This window comes from Ziziphus jujuba, chromosome 8 (genome assembly GCF_031755915.1).
Source record: "Ziziphus jujuba cultivar Dongzao chromosome 8, ASM3175591v1".
NCBI classification, from domain to species: domain Eukaryota; kingdom Viridiplantae; phylum Streptophyta; class Magnoliopsida; order Rosales; family Rhamnaceae; genus Ziziphus; species Ziziphus jujuba.
The window spans coordinates 21,818,680-21,836,539 of NC_083386.1; the positions used below are offsets into that span (position 1 = coordinate 21,818,680).

At 34.0% G+C, this 17,860-nt stretch overlaps 4 protein-coding genes and 1 non-coding gene across 9 annotated transcripts; all 5 read right to left on the reverse strand.

Annotated features, from left to right (window-relative positions):
* Positions 1-6,128: 6,128 nt before the first annotated feature.
* On the reverse strand, positions 6,129-6,793 carry LOC125421572 (protein LURP-one-related 14-like). Its single transcript, XM_060819849.1, has 2 exons — positions 6,314-6,793; positions 6,129-6,203 (listed from the first exon to the last, which is right to left on the reverse strand). Exons 1-2 carry the CDS (start codon positions 6,791-6,793, stop codon positions 6,129-6,131), a joined length of 555 nt encoding a protein of 184 aa, XP_060675832.1.
* A 1,717-nt stretch (positions 6,794-8,510) lies between these two features.
* On the reverse strand, positions 8,511-9,770 carry LOC107413952 (protein LURP-one-related 14). Its single transcript, XM_048469542.2, has 2 exons — positions 8,960-9,770; positions 8,511-8,722 (listed from the first exon to the last, which is right to left on the reverse strand). Exons 1-2 carry the CDS (start codon positions 9,425-9,427, stop codon positions 8,585-8,587), a joined length of 606 nt encoding a protein of 201 aa, XP_048325499.1. The 5' UTR covers positions 9,428-9,770; the 3' UTR covers positions 8,511-8,584.
* A 182-nt stretch (positions 9,771-9,952) lies between these two features.
* On the reverse strand, positions 9,953-12,464 carry LOC107413971 (uncharacterized). Of its 5 annotated transcripts, none has more exons than XM_048466610.2 (6): positions 12,254-12,456; positions 12,016-12,097; positions 11,725-11,832; positions 11,526-11,624; positions 10,938-11,063; positions 9,953-10,366 (listed from the first exon to the last, which is right to left on the reverse strand). In XM_048466610.2, exons 1-6 carry the CDS (start codon positions 12,284-12,286, stop codon positions 10,227-10,229), a joined length of 588 nt encoding a protein of 195 aa, XP_048322567.2. In that variant the 5' UTR covers positions 12,287-12,456; the 3' UTR covers positions 9,953-10,226. The 5 variants fall into 5 exon arrangements, with proteins under 5 accessions (XP_048322567.2, XP_048322566.2, XP_060675281.1 ...); XM_048466609.2 differs by having other exon boundaries at positions 11,725-11,838; XM_048466611.2 differs by having other exon boundaries at positions 10,295-10,434; positions 11,725-11,838; positions 12,254-12,463.
* A 916-nt stretch (positions 12,465-13,380) lies between these two features.
* On the reverse strand, positions 13,381-17,695 carry LOC125420058 (ribosome biogenesis protein NOP53). Its single transcript, XM_048471062.2, has 12 exons — positions 17,407-17,695; positions 16,523-16,695; positions 16,376-16,421; positions 16,255-16,280; positions 15,920-16,000; positions 15,681-15,791; positions 15,360-15,448; positions 14,940-15,059; positions 14,734-14,856; positions 14,373-14,439; positions 14,178-14,260; positions 13,381-13,823 (listed from the first exon to the last, which is right to left on the reverse strand). The coding sequence occupies exons 1-12, from the start codon at positions 17,573-17,575 to the stop codon at positions 13,817-13,819; spliced, it is 1,095 nt and encodes a 364-aa protein (XP_048327019.2). The 5' UTR covers positions 17,576-17,695; the 3' UTR covers positions 13,381-13,816.
* On the reverse strand, positions 17,126-17,238 carry LOC112491142 (small nucleolar RNA snoR100). The gene has a single exon (XR_007238694.1). It is a non-coding gene; the product is annotated as a small nucleolar RNA snoR100 (small nucleolar RNA).
* Positions 17,696-17,860: the final 165 nt, after the last annotated feature.

The window sequence follows — 17,860 nt, forward strand, 5'->3', positions numbered from 1 at the left end:
CATGATCACAGTCTAGTGTGAAATCTGGTTTATAGTTTCCATAAACATCGTTTGGATCGAGTAGAGAGTATCCACTTGGACAAGTACAAGTTGGCTATTGTCTTCTTTGAGAGTGCAAATGTTGTTGTAGCCACAAATACCAAGACTTGAAGTTACAAGAAGATCTTGGCAAATATCTTCCAGGACATACCAAAGAATAGTCCAGTGGCTTCTGGAATTTCCAGCTTTGGGGTGAGAATACAGAGTCAAAATTCCATCGTAATCGAGTGTCAATCTTAAATAGTTATCTACTTCTTTACCTTGTGATTCGTTGTTGAGAACTTTTCTTTCACCATTCTCTCTCAGAACATAAATGGCGCCCAATTGATTGAACACAAATTAGATGCCTGGACTGGTATATGGAATAGAATCAGATAAAGTGGTATCACTTTAATAGTAATAAGAATTGGAGTTGTCTATGGGCAAGTTTACTGTATAGAGCTCAAGATTCTCATCTTGTCGCAAATTGAGCTGAAACTTTCCTTTGAAATAGTTTGTCTTTGACTGTAAAGAATAAAGGACACCTCCTCTATCCATTACTTGGGTAGGCAACATGGTGTTAGAAGAATTCTCGAAAGTTTGCCACAAGTACTTATTTGAATTTCTACCTTGAAGTGCAAAATTTCCGACATCACTCATAACTCCTGAGACGACAACCCCAGGAATAGGGTCAGTATTCCATAGCTCTTGGCCTAGAGGATCAGTGAGAAGTAGTCCCCAGTCAGTAGTGAGGTTCACTTTTGCTCCCCTTGTCACCAATTGAACTCCTGGGTGCCAAACTATGGTTTTGTCAGGTATTTTGGCGTACCATATTGACAGCAAGAAGAGATCAATATTGTTGTCCAGTTGGTGGAAGCAGAAAGCGAAATCTCCAGAAGGAGAGAGCCATGATGAAGAGGAATTCTGTTAATTCTGCAACTGAGAGAGAAGATCCCAAAGGTACAGTGCCATTAGTTTGGGCATAAACGGGAAGTGGTAGCAGGAAAAATAAGGCAAAGATAAGTATCCCAGGAGTAAACACCACTGCCAGAGAACCAATATTATGCATGGTTCAAAAAGACTAGATGATAGGTATGTATGAATTCTACCTTCGCAATGAAACGAGAAGATGCTTTTAAGTTTTAACGTTTACTATCAGTATTATTTTTCTTTAATTTCCAATTTTTTTAATTTATTATTATTATTTTTTCTTTCTAATATGGTAGACTTTGTACCGTGTGGTGATGTTTTGGTCAATAGACTCAATACTCCTATAAGTGCCTAACTAGGTTATTGTCTTGTCCCCACCCATTAAGAAGGATGGAAAAAGTATATAGGAAAACTTTGGTAGCTCCTGGCGGTGATGTTCAGGTCAATGCTCCTTAAGTCCTAAAAGCATCTTCTTCATTGCAAAGGCAAAGACAAGGATCCCAGGACTAGTATACCTATCTCCACCCATTAAAAAGGGTTTTTGTTTTACTTTAACTGATTGAATCGATTTTTATTTTGTTAGACTGAAGGACCTATATATGAACAATGTTTCCATAATTAAAACACGTCAAAATACATGTAATCTGTAGATATATATCATTTAATTACATGTAAACCATGAGATATTTAGGATTAGCACGTTAATCTTGTTATAAATAAAAACCCGTGCTCGCTCATGGTAAAAAAAAAAAAAAAAAAAAAAGGAAAGACAAAAATTTATAAAAAAAGGAAAAAGAAAAAAGAATTCAGTACTAGTATTCTTACACGTTTGATCAATTCTTTCTAACCAATCCCATTGATTACGGTCCATCCACTTGGTTTCTAGCTCGGGAAGCCTTCTGACATGATCAAAACCGTTCGGACTTCGTTGGTGCTTTGTGTTGCACTCCATTCTGCAATAGGCCTATTTGGGTACCCTGCTGTTTGGAGAGTCATTCATGTCCGACCTTCTTGTGAACTTTGATAGAAGTTCTGATTCAGCAATGGGTTTATTGCTCGTCGATGATGTTTTGAGATTAAGCTATGCACTTTGTTGGATTTTTAGAACAAAAAACACAGCAAAAGGAAAGGAAAGAAAACAAGGAGCATAAATTGGTGTGAAAAACTTGCTTCATTTATTTCTAGACAAAAATATATAAACATAAGCTTACAACAGTAAATCACCTACTTTTCACATACTATTGCAGTAATCATACCACCAAAAGACAAGTCATACTTTGGTTACCTAATACAACAGTGTTTTACCAAAAAGCTGAATATAAAGTAACTAAACATAAAAAAGGAACTAAGACACCAACAAAAGTGTCATTACACTAACACTTCTCCTTGACACTTTTGCTGGAAACACTAAGATCATTTCTTAATGTTTCAAACCTTTTTCTTGGCAAGGCTTTTGTCAAAAAATCAGCAAGCTGGACCTGAGACTTGCAATGAACCAGCTTTACTTCACCATTTCTTTCAGCTTATAAACTTTGTCTTCCTTTCTTTGAATAATAAAGCTTTCAGGTTGTTCAACATACACTTCTTCTTGCAAGTAACCATTTAGAAATGCGGATTTCACATCTAACTAGTAAACTTTCCAACCTTCTTTAGCAGCAAGAGCTAGTAGAAATTTGATTGTCTCATGCCTTACAACTGGTGTAAACGTATCTCCACAATCAATACCTGATTGCTACACATAATTCTTTTCTACTAATCTTGCTTATGCTTGTTTGTAGTACCATCTGCATTGAGCTTGGTCTTAAAGACCCACTTCACTTCAATTTTCTTTTTGCCTTGAGGTTTTTTCACCAACTCCTAAGTCTTGTTTTTGTTTATCATGCTGATTTTAGTTTCCATGGCTTCTCTTCGTGTCTCAAACTGATTTGCATCATAGAAAGTAATTGGATCACACAATGCCAGGTGGCATCCCTCATATACATCTGTCAAGGGTCTTATACCTCGGATATCGGCCAGGGGTCTTTTACCTAGGACATCGGCCAGGGGTCTTTTACCTCAACATCGGTCACGGTTCTTTTACCTCGGACATCGGTCAATAGTCTTCTACCTCAGACATCGGCCAGTGGTCTTGTACCTCGGATGCATCAGTCAAGGATCTTGTACCTCGGATGCATCTCTCATATACATCTATCAAGGGTCTTATACCTCGGATTCCAATGACATTTTCATCATCTGAATCAGCCTCCTCCTTAATTTCATCATGTTCTTGGATAAAATTCTCTTTTGAGGCTTGAACTTCACTCTTTTTCCAATTCCATGCTACTTCAAAGCTTTTATCTTTCATTCCAACATTTAGAATTTCACTTCCATGTTGATCATATATTGTGCAAGACTTATCTTCAAAATTCAAAGAATATCCATTTTCAAGCATTTGTCCCACACTCAACAAGCTTTGATTAATTTCAGGTATATATAACACATTTGAAATGAGTTTAATACCTGTTGAAGTTTTCACAGCCACATCTCCTTTGCCTTGAACTTGAATAAAATCTCTATTTCTAATTTGGACTTGGGAAACAAAGCTTTTGTCTAAGCACTTGAAGAGATCAGCATCATGTGTCATGTGTTGAGTACAACCACTATCCACCAACCAAGCTTCTTTGCTACCATTTTCTGCATAACATGTAGCAACAAAACAGCCTTTCCTCACTTTGCCATGCTTCATCAGAAACTTGTACTTGGTGTGCTTGTTGTATTGGCTCTCCTTTGTTTTTGTAAACTTTTTCAACATGTCCAAGTTGTTTGCACGCTCTACATTGAACATTAGGCCTAAACCAGCAATATTTTTCAGAATGGTTGTCCTTTTTGCAATGAGAGCACATCACAAACTTCTTTCTTTCACCCTCTTTGCTTGTACCAACACCATCTCGTCCTTTGTCATTACTTCCTCCACTTTACTGCTTCCTTTGGTTATTATTTGCTGGAGACTTACCTTTTTGTAGTGCTAGAAAAGCACTTTCTGAAGCCTCTTCTTGTCTTATAGATCTTCTTTGTTCAATTGCTTGTAAAGCATTAACAAGCTCTGACAAAGAAATCTGATTCAAGTCTCTTGACTCCTCCAAGGATGAAATCTTTGATTCGAACTTCTCTGATAAGCTGATCAGCACTTTCTCCACAACTCTTCTATCATTCAGCTCCTCTCCAAGAATTCTAATTTGGTTTACTACCTTCATTAGTCTGTCAATGAAGCCTTTTACCAACTCAGAATCCTTCATTCTTAAAGTTTCGAACTCCCTTCTTAAATTCAATACCTGCATTTGTCTTGTTCTTGCACTTCCCTAGAACTCTTCTTTTAGCTTGTCCCAGACCTCTTTGGCTGTAGTGCAAGCCATAATTCTGGTGAACATTACATCTGAAACACCAGCATGTAAAGCAGATAAAGCCTTAAATGTTTTTGCAACCTCCTCACTATGTTGCTTTATTTGTGCAATAGTGGGATTTGCTGTCAAAGGGGGAGGATTTCTATTGGTCTCTACAACTTCCCACAAGTTAAAAGCTTGAAGGTAAGCTTTCATTTTTATAGACCACATGGCATAATTTTCTCTAGAAAATATAGGAGGTGATGGAGCAGAAAAATGAGTTGAAGCCATTAAAAAGGAAGGAAAGGTAGAAGGAAGGTTTTTGTATTTTTTCCTATTTCACTCACAGTCCTACTAAGATCATTAGAGCTTTGATACCATTTGTTGGATTTTTAGAACAAAAAACACAGCAAAAGAAAAGGAAAGAAAACAAGGAGCGTAAATTGGTGTGAAAAACTTGCTTCATTCATTTCTGGACAAAAATATATAAACATAAGCTTACAACAGTAAATCACCTACTATTGCAGTAATCATACCATCAAAAGACAAGTCATACTTTGGTTACCTAATACAACAGTATTTTACCAAAAAGCTGAATATAAAGTAACTAAACATCAAAAAGGAATTAAGACACCAACAAAAGTGTCATTACACTAACACACTTCATCTAATGCTGGTTTTTCCTCCATTTGAGGGCAAACATTGATGAATTTCACTTCCCCATGAAACACCTTTTGGCCTCTCTAAAAGATTTGTGTTCCTCACTCTTGCCTAGCAGTAATAGCATTCCCAAATATTTGGTATCTATTAGACTTTCTGGGTTCAACCACTGCAGTTTGGCTTGCCTTTATTTTTCCTGGTGCAATTGCTCTGAGGTGCTTGCTCTATTTCTCGATCTCTTTCTTCTCCTAACTCTCTCTCAAAATGATGCACTACTCTCAATCTAATTCTTAAGTCTTTCTTTTTAGGGATGTTCATGGTATATCTACAAGGCAGTAGTAACAAGGCGATGACGATGGTAATACAGGCAGTAGTAACAAGCGCAATTGCCATTTTTACCAATGTATGCAGTATGTTTGGAAGCAAGTCATAAATTTTATTTTTGCTTTTTTTTTTTTTTTTTTGTCTGAGAGTTGAGATTGATTTAATTGTGTTTAATTTTGTTTGTTGTATTAAATCCAATGGTTTGAAATGAGGCAGATGTTTTCGTTGCCCCCATGTTGGGATATAATTTTATTTCTTGGTGCACCAGAATTTTGTATTGATCTATGAGCATTGGCAATGCCCAGAAAAGGATCTATTATTATATTATAAGAAAACATGTTGTAGTACTAACAGATAAAGGACTAATTACCCAAAAAAAAAAGTAAAAAAAAAGAAAAAAAAGAAAGTAACTAATTTTTGCAACCAATGTGATTATAACACAATGTTATCCTCACTTAGGATTACAAGCAGTGCCACAATAAAAGCATAATCCACGCCCGGATAAATTTTAACCTATCATGCTTTGATTCAATTTTTACAATTTGTCAGCGAATAGATTGAATATTGAAAGTCGAAATTTTGATAGAGCATGACAGGTTCTTTCTGTCCCCAACAAAACAATATAATCAAAAAAAGAGGGAGAGCGCAGATAGATAGTTCTATTTATATCCGTGCATGTTTAATAAATATCAGCTTTTTTACACATTTCAATCCTATTCTACGAATGCGACTAAAAAAAAATAGGTAAAAATCTCTCTCTTCTCTGCGAATTCTTTATTTGAACAATTGAATCCACGAAAAAGTTAAGTGCTAGAAAAAAGAAAATCCTGAATACATTTATGGTAACCAATCGGATTGGAATACGGTTTCATCAAGTTTGCAACAACCTGTGAATTCTGAGCTGTAGTTTACCTGTACAGTCACAATAATTAAAAGGGTCACTTCCTTCATATGAAAGCTTCAAAAAAAGAAATTGACATTGTGTAGTTACAAGGTCAATGAAAACAGGGAAAGCAAAGTACCTCAGCAATGACAGTATGGTCTTTGTAAACTTTATAAAATTTAGAGGAGTAATATTCAACAATCTGGAAGTCGCAGATACCTTCAGTTGCACTGGTTGGGAGGAAGACTTCAACTCTTGGTCTCATTTCGGTAGTGTAAGATCTTTGTGCGCTGAAGAGGGGATCATTTCCCAGTGAGCTTCCTCCTCGATGAACCGTCCATCGGTGGCGGTGTTTCTTATCCTCGAACAAGATAAGCACAGGTAAACCAAAACCGGCAGCATCATGCATGGATTTCCCACGCCGCTTCAGCCTGTATGTTTGTTGAAAATCATCAACCTCAAACTGTACCTTTCCATTAACGTCTGAAATTTGATATTTCATGCGTGAAGTTATACTGTCTATCTTCTTCACAATCAACTCCACAAGGTGAGGGACACAGAATTCTTCCTTTACAACTTTGACCATTGGAATCCCATTTGCCACCCTGGGAGCCTCCATTAAATGATAAGAGATTTTAAACTGAAAGTATATGCTATAAACTTCTTTGAAGTAAATGAAGTTTTATTTCATTTATATAGGTACAATTGGATTACAACAAAAGATTACTAAGTAATCTTTATAACAAAGATAAGCCAAGTATTCTAGCCAGATAAGCTAAAAAAAAAAAAAAAACACATCAGTAAATGATTTGAGGAAGAGATTAATTAGTCTTATCTTTATCTGCAATTTTGAAGTTTTGATGAAAATATGCTTTGCTACCACTTTTGAAAACAGTTGTGTTCAAGTTTTAAAAAATTAAAATAAAATTCTAAAGCTTGTTAAACTTTGAAGAAAATAGAAAATATTATATTTGATAAAAGATAAAATCTAAGTACACTAAATGAAATGTAAAATCTGAATACATAGAGTTCTATCTATAGGCATAAAATAAAAAAAATCCAGTTCTAAAATAAAACCAAATCTTAAAACAAAAAATAAAGTCCTCAAGTAAAAACAAATCTTAAAACAAATATGAAATATAATTTAAAACAAAAGCAACAAATCTGAAAATATTAGGACCCGTTCGCTATTATTTTGTACAACAACTTTTATAAATCAATTTTGTAAAATAAAAATAGTAAATTAGATTTTGTATTTTTAAAATTTTAAAATATGTCTGATAATATATTTAAATTTTTTTTTTTACTAATGCAAATGGTAGCATCATATTATGTAAATGCTAAGTATGATATATATCTGTATGGAAAAAATTATTTGTTAGTGAAAATGATAAATATTATCTATATTTATATATGATATGCTAAATATAGTATATATCTATATAAAAAAGTATTTTTAATTTAAAATAATAAATATTATCTCTTTTCTTTAGTATCTTTGTTTAAAGTTATTGAAGTACATGTAAAACGTCAAAAGATGTTTTCAAAATTTACCTATATCAAAGAATGTTTTGAACTTTTTTCAAAAATAGCTGTGAATCGCATTTTTCATCATTTTTCAATTTGTAAAATAAAAAATTATTTTGCAAAATGATAAAGATCATACCTTTAAATTCTAAAAAGACTAAAAAAAAATTTACAGCTCCACCAAGTTTGAACAACTTACAATAGAAAAGAGCAAGAGCTGCAGGCCTTGTTTATATTGACATTTGACAAGAACACAAAAAGAACATTAAAGAATAAATAATTATTATTAAATATTTTTCAAATATTAGGATACCACAAGAAACGTATTATCATTAACATTTGTAATAATTGAATGAATGTGAAATAAAAAAAAAACAAAATCTCTTTGTTTCAAATCGTATCCTACTCTGTATAGTGCACGACTAAGCACTGGTATATGAATTCAAATATAAAAGCTATTTATTTATTAATTAAACAAATTATAGGTAATCCAATAAAATTAGGGATATGCCTAAAACGCTTCAGCAATCCCACTATCTCTCTTTAGTTCAATGCAAGGAAATTAATCTCCTCTCTTCATTAAAAAAAAAAAAAAAGTTTGACTAATTGATGTCTTAAGCACTTTACTATTTTCTGTTCAGTCTTCCATGTTTTCTGTTTAATTGTGTTTTGTATAACTTTGTTTCTTTTATGAAATCCAATAGCTTCAATATTTGAGGCAGGTTATTTTTGTTGTCCCTATCTAGGGATATAAACTGTGTATTGATGCTCTATCAGTGTTGACCAATCCCAGAAAAGTATCTTACATATATTGTTCAAAAACAGATTGTATTACTTAAAGGTAAAAACAAGTATAATGGCTAGTTTTTTGCAAGCTATATAGTTAAATACACACAATAATATTCTCGTTTAGGATTACAATCAGTGCCATAACAAATGCATAATCCACTCCTGGATGAATTTTGACCCTGAAGTTTTCTTTCCCTTTACAAAAGCTTCCCCATGTGAAGTTGTAGTTTACCTGTACAGTCACATTAATTAAATGGGTTACTTCCTTCACAAGAAAACTTAAAAAAAATTTGACATGTATAAATATGCAACCAGTCTTTTATTAGGTCAACATGGTGATATTTTATTCAAGTCTCTAATCACATTCGTTGTAGATACTAGGTCTATAATGGAAAAGGTGTTAATTTGATAACTGCTAAAGATTTCCACATCACAAACTAGTCGGATCAAGAATAGTTTATACACTTACCTCAGCAATGACGGTTTCGCCTTTGTAAATCCTATAAAATTGAGAAGAGTGACATTCAACAATCTGGAAATTGGAGACGTCTTCATTGATATTGGTTGGCAGGAAGACATTAAGTCGTGATCTCATTTGGAAAGTGTATGATCTTTGCACGCTGAAAAGGAGCTCATTTCTCTCCGAGCTTTGTCCTCGATGAACCATCCATTGATGATTCGGTGTGAGAACTTTCTCAGACATGGTAAGCAAAGGAAAACCAGCAGCATCACTCATGATTCTCTTTTTTTGCATGTTTCTTTGAAAACCATCAACCTGGAGGTAAAGCTTTCCATTAACATCTAGCACTTGATATTTTACATGGAAAAGTCCATGATTCTTCTTCTTCACAACAAACTCCACAGGGTAAGGGACACAGAAATCATCCCTCACAATGCTGACAATTGGGACCCCATACGCAAGCTCTGGAGCCTCCATTAAAACACCTCCAAGAAAGATTAATCAGGAGTTTATTTTATCTGCAAATTTGAAATATGAACTATTGCAATAACTACTACATCCCCACCATGCACGCCTTAAATAGAAAGAGCTAGCCCTGCAGGCTTTTCTTATCAGTTTGACAGTTGCCCATTTTCCTGGAAAATTAGCAGATTGGCAAGAACGCGGAAACAAGGTCAAAGAAGAAAATATTTATTTGATTTTATTTTTTCATATATTCTGAATTTGCAATTAAGGTCAAACAGGAAACTTATCATCATAATATTATGATGTTTGAATGTGAGGAGGGGATCAATCTTGAGCCTGTTCCTTTATACCAATTTAGATATGAAATCTATTTATTTATTAAATGAAAAAATTTAAGTACAATAAGTTATACCCTTTCAGGAATACAATAATTAAAAACATGCCTAATACTTTCTTCAGCAATCCATTTTCTTTCTATAGTTTAATGAAAGTACAATATTATATTCAGGTGTTCAGTTAATTTATATTTGACTTCCATTAAAACAAGATGAAAATCTCCTCTATTCAAAATAAATAAATAAATAAAAGGCTGACTACACGCTTTCTGAAAGATCTGTTCAATTGTAGAGAAATCAACTTATTTCTTAAGACAAGGAAATGTACCGTGTTATGACTCACCACATAAACCATAACAACAAATTTAGAAAAACAAGTTGTTGGTATAGTTCCCTTTTCGTGCAAACATTGTCTTTCTTATAAACCAGGGTGTTTGTAGCCTACAATTGAAGATCGGTAAGCCAACTACATCTCATCATGACACGTATCTCAAATCTTTGAATCTCTTCATCAAGTTTGACTTGTATTTCTCAACATCTGCATCCTCAGAGGAATCTGGAGTGGACCTAATAATTGAGATTGCTCCAGCATGATTTAAAGCTCCAACAGCTTCCTCTAATATTTTGAAAACGAAAAGCGACAAAATTAAACCGACAGTTGTTCTTATAGCATCAAGTTCAATTCTACAGAAAAACAGGCAAGAAGTCATTCAAAGGTAAACTGTAATGGAAGTTATGAATGATAAAAATAGCCACATCTATCACGGCCATATATGCATGAGCCTTCATAATTTCTTTCCTTTTCTGAGAAATAGGAGAGTTCTTATGTTTCTCTCAGCAATAGTTAATTTGTATGAAAAATGTGAAAGTTGGAGCAATACAACATATGCACCATTGGTTATGTATGATTCACTGGAATCTCATATTTACTTTTTCTCATTCAGGAATCAGTACTATTAATAGGAATAAAATTTTGAAATCATTCCAGTCACAGTGATGTTATGGTGGCAGAAATGTGTTTGGTCCAGTAAGCATCCAGTGTACTCAAAACGGAAACTAAGAATTTAACCCAGCACAACTGAATTATATATTTAATATAATTCTAAAACAAACAGAAATGCTTGTACTTGAAGAAACAGAGTCTACAAAGATAAGTATTTAGGAATGAATGATAACTAAAGCCTGACCTGACTGTGAAAGCGCAGAAAGAGCCTTCAAAGCTTCCTTCCGTGTGCGGTCGTCTTTGGCAGCTTCTAACATATTTAAGAGCTCTCGAGCTCCACCCATCTCCACAATTTTCATTCTTCTCTCATCTAAAGATTGAAAAAATAGCAAAAAGTTAATGTAAAAAAAGAAAGCATCATAAAACTTAAACATCAGTCTGTTTATGTGCAATACAATTGAAAATTAAAGAAACAATAACGTATAGCACTGCAACTAGGCGCAAGCATTTATCAAAAGATATTAGAATCAGCTTCTAGCCCCTATAAAAGCCTTCATAGTTCACACCTAATCAATATATGAGGCTAATGTCCCAAAAGAACAAATGCAAAACTCTCATTCTTAAGTTATAGGTTTAAGTTCGGGTCATTACTTTGTACGGCCTAACCAACTAATATTTTCTCCTCCGTTAAATAACCAATGAATCTTGTTTCAAAAAGAAATTCGTGGGTTAACATGGCCATGCAAAAACAAACACCAAAGCATACCCAGATTTTCTGATTTCAAAATCACATGCATTTCTAAAATCAGAGAATCACAGAGAGAAACATTACCATCTATTGCAAAACGGGCTAATCTAGAAGCTCCCATTCTCTTAAACAATGGATCCTTGACTTGCAAAAGGGAAACGGACTGTTGCATCAAATTATCTCCTGAAAAAAAAAAAAAGAAGGTAAATTTGGCAAGAATGTTTTAGCAAAAAGTTAAGCAATTGAGGACAAGATCAAAGAAGAGAAAAGCATATGCACAGACCCAAGTAGGGAAAGAACTGGTAACCAACAAACGTGGCAGTCCCAGCAAAAAACAGTTTCAACAGCCATCCTATCTTTCTTTCAGCATCTTGCTCAAGAGCAACCTCATCTGCAACTGACATTAAAGTTCCAAAAATTCAAAGCTTTCCCTTCAAAACTTCATCCTCAGTTCATAAAAATATTACATATACAAAATACTACATAGACACACACACACACACACACACACACACATATATATATATATATATATAAGTGAGAAAGAGAGATTGAAGGGAGAAGAGTGGGTAACCTTTTCCATTGAAGGATGAGAAATTGCGCGAGTGCAAATTCCGTAGATTAGAGGATGAGAAATTTCTTCTTGTGTAATAATACTGCCGCAAAGACCACCCAAAAAAAAAAAAAAAAACAAAAAAACAAAAAAAAAAGAGAAAGATTACCCAGAATATAAAAATGAATGGAAAAGTACCAGGTGGAGGAAACTGGGGGAAAATTGCAGGTGGATCATGAATGGGTATGTGGGAGCTTACAGTAGTGAGCTGGGATGCTAACTTGTTGCGCATGGTGCTGTGTGTGTCGGAAACAACCCTCCGAAGCTTCCCGGCGATGGTGGAGACTGAGTATTTCGTCTCGGATCTTCTTGGGCCAAAATCTTTGCGTCTCGGCCTCTTTGTAGTTTACTGGGCTTCTATACTCCGAAATTCTGTCTACTATCATTGTTATAGCGACTAAACAATAAATTCCCCCATTTATTTTCTTCATCAAAACAATCTATATAGATATATATATATATATATATATATATATATATTTTAGTTATTGATTTTTGATAATTGCTTCAAAGGCTCCGTTTTCTTTTTATTTTCTGAATAAACAAAATTAGGAAATGTATTAGAAATAAAATCAATTTTCAAAATTCTCAACGCAGTCATTTCTCCTTCGTTCTCAAAACAATAAAATATTATGATTTTTTTTTTTTTTGATTTTTGCTTAATATCTAATCTTTTGTTTCTTTTTTTTGGGCTATGCCCCCTGGCATCCCCGAACCCCCCCAAGACTCGACCCAGCGTCCACTGGCTGGGGCTGTGGTGCTCTAACCACTGAGCTCCTACGCGAGCCTATGCTTAATAGCTAATCATTCTTTATTAAGTAGACCATATATAATATATATGGTCTACTTTCCCAAGGTCCTTTCCTTTATATTTTTTAGTTATCAAGTACAGTAGTAAATGGACATTAAAATTTTTCACCACAAAAATTAATGTCACGTTAACATGACCAAATAACTTCCTCTAGTACAATAATTATGAATTCAAATCCCCATTTACCCCAGTAATGTTTAAAAATATAAAAATAAAAAATTTACAATGCTAAATGCCTAAAGCATCCAAAATATATATATATATATATATACAGAAATTCTATAGTACATACGGTCTGCATGAAAACCATAATATTAGTGATTAGTGATGATTTTTTATAGTATTAACAATAATTTCTTAAAAAATCGTCACCAATACTGTAATCTGAAAATCGTTCGCATCATAGATGGACTGTATATATATATATATATATATATTTTTTTTTATATAAGGGACTACAAGAAAATTGAACATTGTATTTGTGTTGGAAATTCAGAGATTAAGATCATTGCATGTTTAGGTTCAGCTGTCGAACTGATTAAATCTTAAAAACTATATATTAATCAAAAATCATTCGGAAAAAGCATAAAAGGTTAACTGGGACTCCAAATAACTACCTACATGAGAGATAATCCCATCATACAAAAAATAATAATAATTATAATAAAAATAAAAATAAAAATCAAAGCCACTACTCAAACAATACTGAAACGAAATTAACTTTGGCCCAACGTATATGAACTTATCACCGCCTCCAATGGTTGCAACCCGGGGAATATGGAGAAGAACAGAAGGAAAAATAGACAAAATCTTTTGCATTAGTATATTGATCTTCGTTCGTCTTCCAAACAAAACTTTGTTCCCGCACCTCAGCATCATCGTGCGAAGCCAGTGATTCTCAACCAATATTCTAACAAGTGCTGTATCTTCTAACTTCTAAGAAAGATCATTCTATTTCCTGAACAAGAACATATCAACGAGCCATGATCAAAAATCAAAATCCAAGTGGACAAGAACAAGAACACCAACAACAAAAAAAAAAAAGAAAAAAAAGTGCCATGGAAAAACAGGCATCAATCCAACTTTTTTCTAAGTGAGATAGCAAATATGGTTGAGTGCAAGATAAGCGTTTCGGACAATTCTGAATACAATAAGAAAAAAAGAAACTAACTTTGAAGAAAACCCATTTGAATGCAGCAAAGAATAGCATGAGTTTCATAATAAAAAAAAGCTGTTTGTTTAAAATTTTGAAGATCCAAGCCTTCATAGGAGAAAATTAAGGCATAACCAACGGAGGGAACATTCTACTAACCTTCTGGACTTTTTGGCTGACGGGGGTATTATTCCTCTTTTCTCTAGACTCTTAAAGCGATCCTTTGTAAGGGTGCAACAACCCTTCATGCAAATAAAGAATCATAATGTTCCTTAGTTTGAATCTAGACATTATAAACAAATGACAGTTCAATTATTACATGTACAGTTCAGAAAGCATGAAATCAAAATATACCTTAATCTGGCGGAGGGATCCAGTTATTTCTTCAGATAACAAGACTTGCATTGGGGCAGGCTCAAATCTGCAATAAATTAATATATATTTATGTTGCACAGACAATTTTAGCACATAAAATGAAGCAAACAAATCCAACAAACTATTACTTTTATACAGTTGCTTCCATTCAAACTATACGATAACAAATTAATATAGGTCGTCCACTAATTTAAAATGGAGGCATTTAATAGTTGCTTATATCATATAAGCCCATTTGTTAATGAAGCATATTGAAAATTTAAACACTATACGATGCATACTATATAAGCCCATTTGTTAATGAAGCATATTGAAAATTTAAACAGTATACGATGCATACTTGTGCTTTCCCAAGCGTGGCGGATGCGACTTTAGCTTCTCTTGTTTAGCTACAATCCTCCTTAGATGCCTTTTTTGCTTCTCTTCATCTTCTTTGGCTATTTCTTGAAGAATATCTGGCAGGCTGTGACCAGAAGGACCAAAAGGATAGTTAAAATATACTTTTCACTGAACTAATTACTTGTGAAAGAAAATAGGTAGTACTACCTGTCAATTTTTCTAGAAAGGTCTTCCAACTTTTTAGTTTCCAATTCCTTTCTAAGCTGTTCTTTGCGTCTTGCTCTCCTATTTAACTCAACTCGGGTCAACTTCTTCATTTTAAGTGGCCTGCAAAATGGGTTACTCAAACAATATGAACACAAAAAACTATGATAGTATTGCTAACATAGAAATTAGATGACAAAAAACAAGACTCGGACATTCAACATGATAGGTAAAGAATGACAATAAGCACATAGAAATGTACCAAGATGTCCAACACAACCATATTTTTATGGTAAAAGGCTTCAAAATAACGACATCAGAATGAACACAACAGCATCAGATTGAATTGACTAATAAAAATGTGACATCCAACTATAAAATCAAATGGAGGTGCAAATTGTATCTAAACAAAATGGAGCTGACCTTTTCTCAGCTGCATCATCCTCATTATCACCGAAATTATCTGAATCCATATTATCATCACTTCCATCCTCTGCCTCAATAAAACACATCTGCAAAAATAGATGGTTATTAAAAAACCTGCTTGAGATTCGTAATTCAAAATTATGTAAAATAGAAAAATTTATGGACCGTATAGCTAGCATACATATACTTCTAGTCTTTTACATCTAAATAGATCTTTCTATGATCACCAAAAAAGGCAGAAATGAAGCAGAAGCACCGCCCTGCATGCAATAAGGGAACTCTTAGTGCTTAATTGTGGAAGGAACAAATGAGACTCACATCTTCTTCATCAATAACTTCTCCTGGAACTGTTAATGGGACTGGTTCAGGTCCCAACTCGTTTTTGTAGACTTTTTGCATCTCTTCTGCAACAGCACAGGCTAATACATCCTACATTGCACCAAAAGGAGAGGGGGGAGAAGAAAAAAGGAAGAAGCAAAAAATGTCAAATGATTTTATACCTCATGAACAGAGGTCCCACGTGAAAAATAAAAAGGAATTGCATATCAAGAGAATACCTGATGACTTTCAGATGAGGGATTGAATGAACATCCTGGAGGATCAACTTCTACTGCAGGAATAATTGAAGGCTTCGATATCTGCAAAACAGACCAATAAAACAAGTTAAGTAAGTTCTACTAACAAACAATTAAAACTCTGTAATACATTAAAAACCTTAACGATTCAACAGTGCATTGCTCCAGGTGGGTGTGTCAGACAGTATATTATACATCGTTTATAAAATTGCAACAGAAGAAGGGGGAAAAAAAAAAAAAAAAAAGGAGACCAGAATCAAACATACAAGAGTAATATCGTCTTTTTGATCTTAAATTATGAGCTCCAGGAATTTTACCTTTTTGATCTTCCCATTGTCAACACCTGCAAGAGTTTCAAAATACTAAAAATATTATGTATTTCATCCTGTGACAACAAACCGGAATCAATATTAATAAAAACACTAACATGGAACACACCTTTATCATCCCATACGTCAACCATGTCTGTAGTTTTGACAGGTTCCTGAGAGATGTAAAAATAAATATTTAAATACAAATATGAATCGAGAATAGCTAGAAAAATAGTCATGATCATTTCTATATCATAATATTTAAATTCCTGACCTTGGGACCGTCATCAGTTGCATCTTTTGCTTGGAGAACCTTTTTATGTCGTTTCTTGAACTTCTTTGGAATAGAGGATGTCACAGGACGAACAAAAGGGTTCTTATGTAATAAGCTGTCACAGTGGAGCACTTTCTCTCTATGTTTTTCAATCTTGCGCTTCACTGAAAGATCTGATTGAACAAAATAGAAAATTTTCAATAAAATAAAAAGAAGTAGAAGCAGCAGCTAGAAATATCATTAGCAATGAGAAATACACAACATAAGTATTCACACAAGTTTTATTTCCAACTGATGGCTCCTCTTACTCCAATTAGTAACAATTCTTAGTAAAAAAATTGAGCGTGTTTTGTTAATCTGAGAAAACCCAAGAAGACCAGTTAGAATTTTATACCTGATTTTAACGAAATGCTACAGATTTAAGTTTTTCTACATATTAATGTGGATAGTTGTCATTTTCATAAATGACGCATTGAAGCTAAAAATCTGAATGTTAACTTTAACAAAACAAAATAGAGAAATAAAATTTTACAATATGAAAACCAAAAAGACCCCAAAACTAAAGTTTTTAATACTTACTAATACCTACTAATTATAATAGAATAATGTGGGTCGGAACCAGGCCCCCAAATCAAAGGCCAAGGTGGCATCAGAGGGAGCAGACATGATGACCCATTAATTCAATATCCGTGTACATTACCATGCTTCCTTCATTAACCTCCAGAGCATCGGCTTATCATACACGGAATAATTTTATCTCTCAACAAAACCCAATTTTCTCAGTTCCCAAACAAACAGCTCAGCTCCCGAAAAAAGGGAAATTGAGAAAACAAAGTCCCAGAAACTGAGATACAAAGTGACAAAGAAAGAGAAGAAAAAGAAACCTTCGGACTTGTCGACGAAGTAGAGGGATTCGTTGGGAGCGGAAGAGAGGGAGCCACCAGTGTGAGCGTCTTTGGTGGACTTCTCGTAGAAGTCCTCGATGTCTTCGGTGCTTATGTTGGCCCTCCATGCTTTCTTTCCCTTCCTCGAGCTCTTTGCCTTTTTTCCCATCTCTCTCTCTCTCCCTCTCTGTCTCTGTTTGCTTTACTCTGTTCTCTCTCTTGCCTTCCTCGTTCTCGTTTGCGAACCAAAAGAGAGCCAAACTATGCTAGCGGGGACTATAAAATTGAAAACCCTAACGCCCCTGCTAATTTACCCGATACGACGCTGTTTTTATATGTTTAAAACATATATGGTATCTTTTAAAATTTTGATACCATTAAAGAATAACAACATTTTAGATCCCTAAAAAATATTACATAATTTACATTTTGCAGTTTCGTTCTATATTACAAA

Excerpts from the sequence above, each read along its gene's own strand:
- LOC125421572 (XM_060819849.1), bottom strand. The coding sequence starts at position 6,793 with ATGGAGGCTCCCAGGGTGGCAAATGGGATTCCAATGGTCAAAGTTGTA. Across the intron at positions 6,204-6,313 it reads ACCATACTGTCATTGCTGAG|GTAAACTACAGCTCAGAATT; the intron begins GTACTTTGCTTT and ends GTGACTGTACAG.
- LOC107413952 (XM_048469542.2), bottom strand. The coding sequence starts at position 9,427 with ATGGAGGCTCCAGAGCTTGCGTATGGGGTCCCAATTGTCAGCATTGTG. Across the intron at positions 8,723-8,959 it reads GCGAAACCGTCATTGCTGAG|GTAAACTACAACTTCACATG; the intron begins GTAAGTGTATAA and ends GTGACTGTACAG.
- LOC107413971 (XM_048466609.2), bottom strand. The coding sequence starts at position 12,286 with ATGCGCAACAAGTTAGCATCCCAGCTCACTACT. Across the intron at positions 12,098-12,253 it reads TAGCATCCCAGCTCACTACT|TATTATTACACAAGAAGAAA; the intron begins GTAAGCTCCCAC and ends TCTTTGCGGCAG. Across the intron at positions 11,625-11,724 it reads CCAGTTCTTTCCCTACTTGG|GAGATAATTTGATGCAACAG; the intron begins GTCTGTGCATAT and ends TTTTTTTTTCAG.
- LOC125420058 (XM_048471062.2), bottom strand. The coding sequence starts at position 17,575 with ATGGGAAAAAAGGCAAAGAGCTCGAGGAAGGGAAAGAAAGCATGGAGG. Across the intron at positions 15,449-15,680 it reads AAGTTATTGATGAAGAAGAT|ATGTGTTTTATTGAGGCAGA; the intron begins GTGAGTCTCATT and ends CTATTTTTGCAG. Across the intron at positions 14,857-14,939 it reads CTTTCTAGAAAAATTGACAG|CCTGCCAGATATTCTTCAAG; the intron begins GTAGTACTACCT and ends TTCTGGTCACAG.